Source organism: Saccopteryx leptura, chromosome 5, assembly GCF_036850995.1.
Source record: "Saccopteryx leptura isolate mSacLep1 chromosome 5, mSacLep1_pri_phased_curated, whole genome shotgun sequence".
In the NCBI taxonomy this organism is placed as follows: domain Eukaryota; kingdom Metazoa; phylum Chordata; class Mammalia; order Chiroptera; family Emballonuridae; genus Saccopteryx; species Saccopteryx leptura.
The window spans coordinates 9,369,240-9,384,017 of NC_089507.1; the positions used below are offsets into that span (position 1 = coordinate 9,369,240).

Consider the following 14,778-nt stretch of genomic DNA (forward strand, 5'->3'; position numbering starts at 1 on the left):
ACTACTTTTCAAACTGTCAAAGTTTAGAAAAAGGATGGTCAAGATAAAACACCAAAATGTTAATGGTAGTTAGATTTGGATTTGTTTGTTTGTATTTTTCTGAAGTTGGAAATGGAGAGGCAGTCAGACAGACTCCCACATGCGCCCGACCGAGATCCACCCAGCATGCCCACCAGGGGGCGATGCTCTGCCCATCTGGGGCGTTGCTCTGTTGGAACCAGAGCCTTTCTAGCACCTGAGGCATCCATAGAGCCATCCTCAGCGCCCGGGCAAACTTTGCTCCAATGGAGCCTTGGCTGCGAGAGGGGAAGAGAGAGACAGAGAGGAAGGAGAGGGGGAGGGGTGGAGAAGCAGATGGGTGCTTCTCCTGTGTGCCCTGGCTGGGAATCGAACCCGGGACTCCTGCACGCCAGGCCGATGCTCTACCACTGAGCCAACTGGCCAGGGCTGGATTTGGGTTTTTATATAAGGACAGTAGTCTTCTTTATTCCCTATTTCCAATTTTTAAAATGTGATGATATTATCTGAATGATTTGAAAATGACTAATGAAGTTAAGCAAGGAAATGTCATTCCAGAGCCAGCACTTCTGCTACCTGGCTGTGTGGCCGGGAAATGACTTCTCTGGTGTTCAGATGTCCCAATATCCACACTGCAATTTTTCTTCCTTAATTTTTCTGCTTAAGTGTCTTTCCCCAGTTTTGGAAATCCTTGCTTGCCTGTCAGCAGCCTGATCTAGTGTCTCCATCTTTGCTAAGACTTCCTGTAACTTACTGGGACATATTCGATCCCCTGCCTGTACACAGCTGTCCCCATACTGGTGAAATTTTTCAGCCCGCTCTACAGAAGAGAAACTTGTCGTTCAGAGGAGTTTGGTTCCTTGCATGAGCAGCAGAGCCCACTCTGGTCTACCTGACCTAACTGCCCTATACTGGTTTCATCCAGGCCAGTCTGCTCCTGTGTCCCCAGTAAGCTGACATGGCGCCTGCCAAGCGCTGGTCCTTAATATGTATCGAATGAGTGAATATCAGAATATGTCATTTTTAGAGCCTCAGTGTATTTTAACTATGTCCAAATAGCTCCATATAACAATATTACTTCGAGTCGAGTGTCCAACCTGTCCTAGGTGTGAATATTATCCCAATTAGTCCCCACTTGAACCTGTTGAGGAAGCATTCTACTGTATCCATTTGACTGATGAGAAGAATACTGAAAAAGTGTAACTTACCCCAAATCATGGCCCGGCCAGGGTGAGTGCAGGGAGGTGGCGACGTCTCTGTGCATGTGCAGTCTCACTCCCCAAGGGCTTACAAGGACTCGGCATTTGTAGCTGAACACTTTACTTGCAGAAAACAGGACACAATGAGAGGGTTCACCACCCATGTGACTTTGCCAGGCAAAGGGTGACATGGTTCTCTGAAAATGTATTTTCCCAAGTCTTTGTTACACTGAACAGAAAGAGAGACTAAAAGCTGAAGTGCTCCCAAGTCACTGCTGGTTCATACCCAGAAATTAAGACAAAACAAATCTGAAAGTGTAAGTCTGTTGGTGCGAGTAGGAACTGGTGCGACCTCTTTGATTGGCCATACCATACAAAATTTAAAGGTCGTGCCGTTTGACTCAGAAAGTCTACTTTGAGGTGTGTATGAATGTGGACATGTAGAAAACCATGTGGACACAGAATATTTATTCCAGTATTTAATGTTCTAACAAAGGGGTGGAAACTGAGCTGTCATCAATATGGGTCTCATTAAATAATCCATGGCACATACAAGAGAGGTTCTGTGGGTCAGGAATTAGGTGGAACAATAAATGCTAAACACGTCACGAATTGAGCTAGACCAGGTGCACAACAGAGAGTGCCATGTGCCATAAATGTAGTGAAACAGTGAAGCCTTATCTCTGTGTTCATGTGTGCACAGAGAAAGGCTGCCTGTTCGTTAACACGGTAAGAGGGTGTCCAGGCAGGAGAAAGAAAAATGTTCCACAGGTTCATTTTGTTCTATTTGACTTTTACTCCATGTGTGTTTATTATATTTATTATCAAAAGCAAATACTCTTTTTAAAGGGGTTGTTTTTCTGTCCGGTCTTAAATGGTTCATGAGTGCTCCCCGCACGCCAGACCCTTTTCTAAGCACAACCCACGGAAGGCGGAATGGCATCCTGTCCACGTGCTCACAGAGCAGGCAGGAAGAGCGGACATTTACTGAGCGCTTTCCGTGTGCCAGGCACTACGCTACACATGCTGTAAATATGAACTCCGTCCTCATAATCACCCATGATGTGGGTACTGCCATCGGCCCCACTTTACATCTGGAGCACAGGGAGGTCAGGTAACATACCTGGCCTCACCCAGCACTGAGTGATGGAACACAGTTTGAATCCAGAGCTTTACCAGCATGGCACTTGCCAGAAGGGGTAAGGCTTAGGCAGAACCTTTACAGGGGCTGAGCAGGAACCTGTCAGTGCACAGAGCAGAGGTAGAGCTTTGCTCTGCAGGAGAAAGGATTGCTTGTGCACAGGTACAGGGGCGGGCGGCCTGCCTTCCTCTTTTCCAGGGAGAAGTACTGCTACAGTGTAAAGTCCAAGGCTGATTAAGGGAACCAACTGACAGGTGCAAGAACACACAGTGTGGAATGGTTTCCTCTTTCTTTGTTTTTAGATTTTATTCATTGATTTTTAGAGAGGGGAAGGGAGGGGAGGAGTGGGGAGGGGAAGGGAGGGGAGGGGAGGGGAGGGGAGGAGAGGGGAAGGGAGGGGAGGGGAGGGGAGGAGAGGGGAAGGGAGGGGAGGGGAGGGGAGGGGAGGGGAGGAGAGGGGAAGGGAGGGGAGGGGAGGGGAGGGGAGGGGAGGAGAGGGGAAGGGAGGGGAGGGGAGGAAGAGAAAGGGAAGAAACCAGAAGCATCAACTCATAGTTGCTCCCTGTGTGTTCATATGTAGGCATAGTCAAGGGTTTGGAACCAACCACTGCCGCAGTGGAGAGCGTGGACCTGGAACGCTGAATTCATGGGTTGGAAACCACAGGCTTGCTTGGTCAGGGCACATATGAGAGTTGATGCTTCCTGTTCCACCGCCTCCCCCCCCCCCCCCCCCCCCCCCCCCCCGGTAAAATGAGTAAAATAAAAGAAGACACAGTATGTTATTCAGCCATCTGAAGGATAAGATCAGGGTAGCTGCTACCCCTCTTTCCTTAAACTCTTTTTAAGTGCTTTCAATCTTTACTGTTGCAGCCAGCGAGAGAGCTCTGAAGGACTATGTGGGGGTGGGAAAGGAAGCTGAGAAAAGGCAAGTGAAAGATAACAAGGGGGAGGAACATTTTCAGGAAGGGGCAGCGCTCTCCACCCTTCCAGCCCAGCCTCCAGTCTAGCCTCTCCTCGGACTTCGTGGGGCCCTACCCTGCATGGACCCCATGCCCAACCACAGCCACGGATTCAGCCCCGTGCCCGGGGACGAACGCTGCGGCAAACTCAGCCTCTCCACGAAAAACAAGGTCTGTCTTGGCATCACTATTCTTTGTGTCGTGCTGGTGGTCACCGCAGTGTTGATCGGAGTCCTGTGGCCCCAGGCGCCCAAGCACAAGGAATGGAAGGGCATGGGGTCTACACCCCATTTTTCCGAGATCGTCCTGGGACGGTGCTACACCTACACTCAAGTCCTGCGGCCGGAGCTGAGGTGAGTGGGTGGCGAGGACTCGCTGCTCTGCACGACCCGGTGGGCTCGGCGGGCAGGGCGCAGCGGGGAGCTGTCCGGATTGCCGTAACAAAGCAGGTCCTGTTTCGGGACAGCTGAGAGCCGCCGGGCAGCATGGCGGTCCGAGTACTCGCCTAGCAGTTTCGCGCGATGGGCAGCGGTGCCCCGGAGCGCGCGGAGGAGAGCGCGCGGACCGCTGCCCGCGGGGACCACTTGGCCGGGACTGCAGTCCTTGGGCAAGGCGCCTCCCGACTCGCAGCCGCCCTGGGCGCTCACGGCCCCGCTACGGGGACCAGACCCTCCGCGGTCGCGCGCAGAGGTGGGGTGGGGTGCGGTTTGGTGGAGATTTCTACTTTGCAGTGGATTTCCGTTCACCGTTTCTGACTGAAAGTGCCCCACGGTTACAGAGGACACCTGCTTAAGTGGTTTGCGCAGCTTGAGGTGGAGGGATGGCGTCAGAGCCAGACCTCTGCACGGAGTTGCACTCTCTAACAGAAAACAGCGCCCGACTCCTCCTGCGCGTCGTGAAATGAATGTGGCCAGAAAACTCATTAACCAGACAAAGAAATAACTGTAACAATTGAGCTGTAACTAACACGGTAGCGGGAATCAGCTTGATGAATCTGTCCAAACCCTGGGAACACCATCCACAGGAGGTTGTGGGATCTTAACAGATGGTTCTTCCCGCACCCTCCCTGCTGGCTACTGATCTCCCACCCCCCACCCCCACCCCCACTACCCCAAGGGACCCGCTGTCTTGGCTGCAATCTGCAGGCCTTGGCTGCAGCTGAGAACACATCTTTGCAATTGTACATGAAGTAGATCGCGCAGGGAAGGAGAAAGCTGCTTCTCAGGCTGCCGAAGGCCGCAGGAAGAGCCGCGATTTTATGCTGTGAATTTGAGATTGCACAATTTCGCGCCTAAACACCTGCAGTCCCGGGACTGGGCGCGGTGAGCCGCCCCTGCACCCCATTTCCTGCTTCCCGCCTCTATGCTCCCCGCCTCCCCTGGGGCTAAGGGTTCGGTCCTGTCAGGTTTGGGTCTCAATTAGCCAGGTCGAATTTTAGGTGACCTGGCGCCAGGGGAGTTCCCCTAACACTTCCTGCATGGAATCTTGATTGATTGCATTCCTCTGCTTGACCACCTGCATCAGGCCGGTTAGCCTTCCCCAGCTCACACTTACCTGGACATCCCCTTGCTTGGTCATTAGTCACTACCTCCTCATTGTTTAACCCCACAGGCAACAGAAGTTTTCCCCCTGTGGCGAGAAATGCAGCCGCTCTCAGTCTTGTAGAGGAGGAGGCTTTTCATCCTCTTGCTGCTAAGGCCAGTGGGGTCTCAGCCCATCTGTTCACAGACGTGTAAACAAACTTCTTAGGAAACTCCTCAGGCCTTCTGTGTACCTGACATTAGCAAATTGTTCAAGCCCAAAGATTGCCAGGGTCCCTTCAGTTTTGTTTATAGAACTTAAGAAACTAGAACTCGAGCTGTTTCTTCAGGTTGTGACAGTACCAGTTAAATCAAGTGATATCCAATCCAAATTGCTCATGATAAAAGCGATCTTTCTTATTTTCACCTTCATTTAACACTTAAATAGTGGTTGTTTTTCAGTCCTATCTGGTTAGCACATACATATGGCAAGCAGATGCACCATAGTAACCACATGGCTTTTAAATAATATTTTCCAAAAGGCTTGCTCACTACTAAACACAACTTCTTCATGTGTATGCATGGACATACATACAAAATATTAACAGGGGATCTCTTCCGTTAGTGCTTTTTGAACATGTAGGTATCTCACAATGCATGCAGACACTCTAACGTGGGTTAGTAATTAATGAGACCAGGCACTTAAAAATATCACATCATTTATCTTTTTTTTTTTATTTACTTTTTTTTTTTTTTTCTGAAGCTGGAAACAGGGAGGAAGTCAGACAGACTCCCGCATGCGCCCGACCGGGATCCACCCGGCACGCCCACCAGGGGGCGATGCTCTGCCCATCCAGGGCGTCGCTCTGTCGCAACCAGAGCCACTCTAGCGCCTGAGGCAGAGGCCAAGGAGCCATCCCCAGCGCCCGGACCATCTTTTGCTCCAATGGAGCCTCGGCTGCGGGAGGGGAAGAGAGAGACAGAGAGGAAGGAGAGCGGGAGGGGTGGAGAAGCAGATGGGCGCTTCTCCTGTGTGCCCTGGCCGGAATTGATCCCGGGACTTCCGCACGCCAGGCCGACGCTCTACCACTGAGCCAACCAGCCAGGGCCACATCATTTATCTTTAACAACTATACCAGGCAGAGTTTGAGATTGCACAATCTCGCCCCAAACCCTGCAGTCCCGGGACTGGGTGCCGTGACCCACCCTGCACCCCACTTCCCGCTGCCCGCCTCTCTGCTGCCCGCCTCTCTGCTATCCCATTTTCCTGTGAGCAGGCTGAAGTAGGAAGTTTGAGTGCATTGCTCAAAATTGGCTCTGTAGCCTGAACTCAGTCACTGCTATGGTAGGGTGACTATAAAATGTATTGTCCTTGTGGAGACATTTTGAGAAGAAAGAGGACGCTATTCATAATTTTTTTTGTATTCTTCTTAAATTGGAAATGGGGAGGCAGTCAGACAGACTCCCACATGCGCCCGACTGGGATCCACCTGGCATGCCCACCAGGGAGCAATGCTCTGCCCATCTGGGGCGTCGCTCTGTTGCAACCAGAGCCATTCTAGCACCTGAGGCAGAGGCCATGGAGCCATCCTCAGTGCCCGGGCCAACTTCGCTCCAATGGTTGCAGGAAGGGAAGAGAGAGACAGAGAGGAAGGAGAGGGGGAGGGGTGGAGAAGCAGATGGGTGCTTCTCCTGTGTGCCCTGGCTGGGAATCGAACCTGGGACTCCTGCACGCCAGCCCGATGCTCTACCACTGAGCCAACTGGCCAGGGTGCTATTCATAATTTTGCTGACAAAAATCTACTGCATGCGGCCTGGAATATAAGCTCTTTGAGTCTAGGGACTTTGTCTTGAGTGATATATCTGGGTGACCTATAGTAATGCCTGGAATGTATGAGCAGAAATATTGGGTTGAATTAAGTGAATGGTATATATACCAGCTAGTATATCATGAGTAATAGAAACAAGGAAAGCCATAATTACTGTATCTCCCCAATAAACATTTCAATACCATCACTTCTAACATCCAGGAGTTTTAGTTTGGGGCACTTGGATTATTGTTGTTGCTGGATTATTGTTGTTGCTTTCTTGTCAGTAACTTCTTGGTGTTTCTGTGTAGGTGGTAGGACTTTATCTGCTACACTTGTTTCTTTTCCTTGGTTTCCTTTCTCAGTATCTCTTCCTCCCACATAACTCACGTTCTGCCAGCCTCTTAGCATGGAAACTTGTCTCTGGTCATCAAGCGGAGCCCTTTGTGTGTCAAACCAAGAATATTAAATGCAGAAAACTCCCGAACAGAACACACCAGGCTCTCCTGTCCGAAAGTTCACACACAGGAGCAACCCTCTGGCCAAGATGGCTCTGAGCATATGTCAGGAGACATGGATACCGTGGGGAGTGTCAGATATCCAGGCAATAGTCAGGACCCGGGGGATTGGAAGAGTGAGGCAGAGCCTGCAGGAAGAAACGGGGAGCCAGCATCCAGCGTAAGATCAGCTTCCAGGGAGGCCCCCCGATGATAGAGCTTTGTTTCCGTGAGTCTTCTCGCCAAGGATCATGGAAGCCTGGAGAAAACCAGGCATCTGTGTTCTAGGGACAGAGGCTCCCTGTCTAGGGACACGAGCAAGCCCCTCTCTGACAGCTCTCCTCGTCCGTGCTCCCGGAGATGCTGGGGCCCTGGAGGGCGGGGACTGTTCTGTTCGTATCTGTGTCCTTTGCTGTCTGGCACATTGCTCGTCACATCTGAGTCTCTTCATAGGTGCTCGCGCCATTGAACTGGAGTCCACACCGTGCTGGTTGGAACAAATGTATAGTGAGACACTTAAAATACAGAGAAGTCTTCATCCATCTCACTTGGTCTGTTAGTGACCATTTCTGTGCTCACAGTGACTGTCTTTCTGGTTCTTTCATTTTCATTTCACAGTTTCTTCTTGTTTCTTTTTCATCTTTAAAGTTTCTCACAAGACTTCTTGGGGTCAGTTCTTCATTTTTAATTTCCCGTGTCTCTCATTTTAAGGACCTTAACATTTTGTTAACTTCTACTCAGTAAAATGCATTCGTGCAAGATTTACCAAAAAGTGAACACTCAGTAAACATTCAGTGCAGACTTACTGGGTGCCTGGTGCAGGGTCCAGCTGTGGGGGCTTCCGAGAGGGACGATCACAGGCCCTGCTGTCCAGGGCGCTGCAGGGGGGTGGGGAGGACTGGCCTGCTCTCCAGGGCGCTGCAGGGGGGTGGGGAGGACTGGCCTGCTGTCCAGGGCACTGCAGGGGGGTGGGGAGGACTGGCCTGCTGTCCAGGGCGCTGCGTGGGGAGGACTGGTCTGCTCTCCAGGGCGCTGCAGGGGGGTGGGGAGGACTGGCCTGCTCTCCAGGGCGCTGCAGGAGGGGTGGGGAGGACTGGGGCTGCTCTCCAGGGCGCTGCAGGGGGGTGGGGAGGACTGGGGCTGCTCTCCAGGGCGCTGCGTGGGGAGGACTGGTCTGCTCTCCAGGGCGCTGCAGGGGGGTGGGGAGGACTGGCCTGCTGTCCAGGGCGCTGCGTGGGGAGGACTGGTCTGCTCTCCAGGGCGCTGCAGGGGGGTGGGGAGGACTGGCCTGCTGTCCAGGGCGCTGCGTGGGGAGGACTGGCCTGCTCTCCAGGGCGCTGCAGGGGGGGGGGGGGAGGACTGGCCTGCTGTCCAGGGCGCTGCGTGGGGAGGACTGGCCTGCTGTCCAGGGCGCTGCAGGGGGGTGAGGAGGACTGGCCTGCTCTCCAGGGCGCTGCAGGGGGGTGAGGAGGACTGGCCTGCTCTCCAGGGTGCTGCAGGGGGGTGAGGAGGACTGGCCTGCTCTCCAGGGCACTGCAGGGGGGTGGGGAGGACTGGCCTGCTCTCCAGGGCGCTGCAGGGGGGTGGGGAGGACTGGCCTGCTGTCCAGGGCGCTGCGTGGGGAGGACTGGCCTGCTCTCCAGGGCGCTGCAGGGGTGGTGAGGAGGACTGGCCTGCTCTCCAGGGCGCTGCAGGGGGGTGGGGAGGACTGGCCTGCTGTCCAGGGCGCTGCGTGGGGAGGACTGGCCTGCTCTCCAGGGCGCTGCAGGGGTGGTGAGGAGGACTGGCCTGCTCTCCAGGGCGCTGCAGGGGTGGTGAGGAGGACTGGCCTGCTCTCCAGGGCGCTGCAGGGGTGGTGAGGAGGACTGGCCTGCTCTCCAGGGCGCTGTAGGGGGGTGAGGAGGACTGGCCTGCTCTCCAGGGCGCTGCAGGGGTGGTGAGGAGGACTGGCCTGCTCTCCAGGGCGCTGCAGGGGGGTGAGGAGGACTGGCCTGCTGTCCCGGGTGCTGCAGGGGGGGTGGGGAGGACTGGCCTGCTCTCCAGGGCGCTGCAGGGGGGTGAGGAGGACTGGCCTGCTCTCCAGGGTGCTGCAGGGGGGTGAGGAGGACTGGCCTGCTGTCCAGGGTGCTCAGGGGTGGTGGGGAGGACTGGCCTGCTCTCCAGGGCACTGCAGGGGGGTGGGGAGGACTGGCCTGCTCTCCAGGGCGCTGCAGGGGTGGTGGGGAGGACTGGCCTGCTCTCCAGGGCGCTGTAGGGGGGGTGGGGAGGACTGGCCTGGGAACTGAAAACCTGTGGGTCAGCGCGATTTCTAACAGCAGACAGGCTCGGATAGAGACAAGGCGGGCCCCCGGGGTGGGGAGGTGGGGTGCCCCTGTGCTGCTGGCTCTGTGCAGGATCCTGTAGGCCTGTGTCAGAGACAGTCAGGTGGCAATCGAACAAGGAGATACGTGAACAGCTGTGAGCCCAGTGCCAGCCGGATGCATCGTCAGCAGGTGGCCCAGAGTCAGGAAGGACTTCACGAAAGAGGTAGCATCTGCGCTCTTCCTTCTAAGACAAAACTCGGCTAAGGTGTGCTCTGAGTGGTGAAGGTTACCCTGTGGAATGAAACCTGGGGCACAGATAAGATGCTGGTCCTGGGGGGATGTGTGTGGGAAGGGAAAACTGGGGCACTCGATGGACCAAAACTCCTTAAAGGCGGTGGGACCTTGGAAAGATGGAAAGGCTGGACCTCGTGGGGTCCCGTTCACAGCCTGGACTTTCTCAGCACACGGGAGACAGAGAGAGAGCGAGCGTACTTGCACAGGACAAAATTCCAGCATGTTTTCTCTTGGGAGGTGATTGAATGGCCACCTGCCCGACGTCTGCTCCCAGGTCGACCCTGAACGTCACAGAGCGTCACAGGCCTCGGGTTCACCTCGGAATCCTCAATGCTCAGTTGTGCGAGCTTCAGGCTTCCCTCAGCGTCCCCTCACATGCTGGGGGTCAGAGACAGAGGCCAGAGAGCCTCAGATGCCCCTGAATGAATGTGAAAGTAACACAGGGCAAGTGAAACAGGGCTCCGCCTGTGGGGCTTGGTGCTGCGGTGGTTATGGGAGGGAAGTCGGCCCCAGAGCTGAGTTATTTGTGGAAGGAACAGTGGAGGAAGTGCATATGCAAATTAACTGAGTTTAGGGCCTATTAGGCTTATGGTACTACCAGGACATCTGGCCTAATGTAAACTGGAGATGGAATCTTCTGGAAGAAGGGGTTAGCTGGAAAGCCCTGGACCAAGCACGTCAAATGGGTAATTAATTAGAGGTGGCAGAGATGACCGGAGAGAAGGAAGGAGAGATGCTATTTCTGTGCTGTTGGTCTCATATTTTACAGCAGGTGGTATTCCTAGAAAGCTCCGTGGTGTTTCCTGCTGAAGTCCAACCCCCACGCCTCGCTCCAGTATCATTATTAATAGCTGAAGGGAGTGGTGAGGTGCTCCCCAGAGAAAACTTTTGTTCTTTATCAAGGGACACCTGGTGGCAACTTGGGTTCCCCTTTTACTCTTTGGAGGGAAAACCCTTGTTTCAAGGGGTTTAGAATCATAGCCCCAAATAGCAAAGGGTCAAGAATAACAGCCACATTTTCACAGCTCATCACAATTTGATTTCACTTGTTGAAGTAGAAGTTACAAAAAAGTTATCAACATGACTTCATAACATACAAAATCAAAACATGTCAAAGATTTATGAACCAATAAATGCTAAACTCAGTTCAAAGAACATTTGGAGGCACTGAAGTATTGATAAGCATTTAATAGGGAATATTATAATTATATGTATAGATTAGATAGAAAAATGGTTACTGTTCTACAAGACAGTAAAATACTATGACCTTTGGGGATATCCTTTTATTGGACAGTAAGTATTTGCATCTCTAACAAATGAGACTTCCAAGTTACCATCTGACCCAGTCAAGTTTTATAGTCAAAAAGAGAACACAGAGATACATTCTGCTAGATAAGGAATCCTTGGATAAGCCAGTCAAATAATGTCCCCATATGACGTTGAAAGGACATGGTGCCCATCTTCTTGCCTTATTTCCAAGTTTCAAATATTTTGGTAACATGCTTGTTCAGTAAGTATTTGTTGAGCTCATATTTTGTCCCACAAACTCTTCTAGATTCTACAGAGCTAGCCGTGAACAAAAGAGACTGAATTCTTGCTCACATGGAACTCATATTCTAGGTGGGGGAGGGGCGGGAATAAAGGAAGCTGGAAGACACGCAGTCGGGCAGATGGCGGGAAGTGCTGGCAGCGCTAGAGTTTTAAATAGGGAAATAGAATAAGGAGGGCTTCCCTGAAAGGCAACGTTGTAGCAAAGACCTGAATACAGAAGGAGAACAAGACCTAGAAATGCTGGGGGAAGAGCATTCTGGACAAAAGCAAGAGGCTGGGCAAAGGGGATGCTGAACAGCGGGATCGCCAGTACGGTGAAAACTTTCTGTTATGGAAATTTGCAAACATACATAAAACTTGAGAAAATAAAGTAACCCCCATTTGTCTCAATAATAATCAATGTTGTGCTATCCTTTTTTTTTTTTTTTTTTTTTACAGAGAGAGTCAGAGAGAGGGATAGATAGGGACAGACAGGAACAGAGAGAGAGGAGGAGCATTAACCATTAGTTTTTCGTTGTGACACCTTTGATGTGGGCCTTCAGCAGGCTGAGTAACCCCTTGCTCAGCCAGAGATCTTGGGTCCAAGATGGTGAGCTTTGCTCAAACCAGATGAGCTCAAGCTCAAACTGGCGACCTTGGGGTCTCGAACCTGGGTCTCCTGCATCCCAGTCCGATGCTCTATCCACTGCGCCACCGCCTGGTCAGGCTGTGTTATCCTTATTTTACCTCTCTTCCCTTTTTCTCCCCTAAAGTGCTTTGAAACACATTTCAGACTTCATTTTATTGTGTCTCTAGATGTTTCAGTTTGTATTTCTAACAACAAAAACAACACTTAGAAACATAGCTAGAATACCGTGATCATACTTCACAGAATTAAGATGGATGAATTTTTAAATCTTATCCAACGTTCACCTTACGTTTAATTTTCCTTGATGTTCTTAAAAACGGGTCAAGCAAAGGTGCACGGAAGTGCTGTAGAAGTTCTTGTTTTAATTCGGAGGGGGGCTGCTGTCATGTGGACAGTGATGGACGGTGATGACAAGTGGATGGATTCTGGATACATTTTCAAAGTAGACCCTTAAGGGCTTGTATACAGGATGGGAGACAAAAAGAAGAAACAGTCATGACTCGGTGATTTGGGGGCTGATATACAAGAAAAATGGACTGTCATTTATAAAAAATCTTTAGACCTGGGGGAAGTAAGTTGGGAAATGAATGTGTGGTTTGGTTTTCTTTCTATTGGTTTTGCAATGTTGATTGCCATTCCAAGTAGAGATGTTGGATAAGAAGTTGGTCCCTATGACCCTAGAGTACTAAGGAGAGGTCTGCCTGGCTGGAGACAGAGTGTGGAAGTCAGTAGTGTAGTAATTCAAGCCAAGCTGTTTCAGAAGGAGGAAAAACAATCAGCTTGTTCAAGCGATTTCAAGCAGTTAAGTAAGATGAAGACTGGAAATTGACCAATGGATGGATGACTTTGACAAGATCATTTCTGGCAGAGTGGTAGTGATGCAAGTCTGTCCAGAATGCATTCAAGAAACAAAAATAAGAGGAGGGGAATTAGACTAAATACATAGACACCTGCAAAGGGTTTTTCTGGAAAGGTGATTAAAAATGGGATAGTGGTGGGATGGATGGGAAGGGGTTCAAGATGGAAGCCATTGGGCTCATTTGACAGGCTGAGAAGTCATCTAAGCAAAGAATATGTCTAAATTTCTACAATTACCTGTACGTGTCATTCAGTTTATTAATATCAAATTCAGTAACCCACTTATGGTCATTTTTATAAGACATTCAGCTTAGCAAAAATGATTTTTCTTTTTTCCAGTTATCCAGTTTGCTTATGTACATGTTAATTAAAATAAATAAATAAAAAAACAAGCATAACAAATAGGTAAATAAAAGCCATGTTAGTAGAGACGAAAGTTCTTGGGTGTATAGAGAATAGTAGTAGCCTTTTGATTATGTAAAAGACAGAGAATGGAGTGTCAATTTATACAGTGACTCAGTTAAATATGGGTTAGTTAAGAGTATTTTTGCGATAAATAAATTTAGATGTGGTCAGGCATTTTTATTATTGCCTTAGAAATATCAGGAAATTACCAAGATAAGGTTTCCTTTAAACAAAAGATGGTGGAAAGAATAGATACAGGAACTGAAGGATAGATGAAATCAAGAATTAATTTATGTTCATTGCAGCATTATTCACAGCGGCCAAGACATAGAAACAACCAGTGTCCCTCGATAAAGGATTTGATAAGGAAAATGTGGTGCATATATACAATGGACTAGTATTCAGCCATAAGAAATGATGACATATCGCCATTTATGACAACATGAATGAAACCTGAGAACATTATACTGAGTGAAATAAGTAAATCAGAAAAAGCTAAGAACTATGATTTCACACATATGTGGGATGTATAAGTGGGACTCATGGACATAGATAAAAGTGGTTACCAGGGAAAAGGGGTTGGAGGAAGGAAGTAGAAGGGATTGGAGTAAAGAAGAGCAAATATATGGTGAGAGCAAATAATTTGACTTTGGGTTGTGTGCAGACAACACAATCAACAGTTCAGATTATTTAAAAATGTTTGCCCAAAACCTATGTACTCTTATTGTTCAATGTCACCCCTTTAAATTTCATTTTCTAAATAAAATATTTTTAAAAAGTTTTAAAAAAATTGATTTTGTGTATTTGTATGTTTGTGTGTTTCAAAGACTAAGGGTTTGGAAGGAGAGAGGTGATAAAATCTATGGCATTATGTAGATCTGAGTGGGGAGTTGGGGATCATCTTTTTCAACAAAATATCACTGGAAAATGTTCACTCTGGAACAAGGAGATGATGAGAACCTTGTTTTTTTTGTTTTTTTTTCTCTTTCTTTCTGAAGCTGGAAACGGGGAGAGACAGTCAGATAGACTCCCGCATGCGCCTGACCGGAATCCACCCGGCACGCCCACCAGGGGGGATGCTCTGCCCCTCCGGGGCGTCGCTCTGCCGCGACCAGAGCCACTCTAGCGCCTGGGGCAGAGGCCAGGGAGCCATCCCCAGTGCCCGGGCCATCTTTGCTCCAATGGAGCCTTGGCTGCGGGAGGGGAAGAGAGAGACAGAGAGGAAGGAGAGGGGGGGGGGTGGAGAAGCAAATGGGCGCTTCTCCTATGTGCCCTGGCCGGGAATCAAGCCCGGGTCCCCCACACGCCAGGCCAACACTCTACCGCTGAGCCAACTGGCCAGGGCCGAGAACCTTGTTTTTGAAGTCAATGAAGAAAGTGACCACATAACCCCAAAGTGAAATTCTAAATAGTGGGGAATGTCACGATATTAAAAAAAGTAAAGAGATTCACAAAAAGGGAGTGTATGTACCCACTTACAGCGACGGCCTCACCCTGAGTAGAGGACTGGATAAAGAAGATGTGGTGCGGATAGACAATGAACTACTACTCAGCCATGAGATATGACGACCTATTGCCATTTATAAACATAATTCCA

At 50.2% G+C, this 14,778-nt stretch overlaps 1 protein-coding gene across 3 annotated transcripts in view; it reads left to right on the top strand.

Moving 5' to 3' along the window:
- The first annotated feature begins 3,093 nt into the window (after window positions 1-3,093).
- The window catches only part of LOC136405509 (ADP-ribosyl cyclase/cyclic ADP-ribose hydrolase 1-like), a 31,687-nt gene continuing 20,002 nt past the window's right edge, over window positions 3,094-14,778 (top strand). For 2 of the 3 annotated variants that reach the window (XM_066384992.1, XM_066384993.1), the window contains exon 1: window positions 3,094-3,670. In XM_066384992.1, the coding sequence (XP_066241089.1) occupies window positions 3,399-3,670 (272 nt within the window). In that variant the 5' untranslated portion in view covers window positions 3,094-3,398. The remainder of the gene's footprint in view (window positions 3,671-14,778) is intronic. The other variant, XM_066384991.1, reaches the window with a different exon arrangement.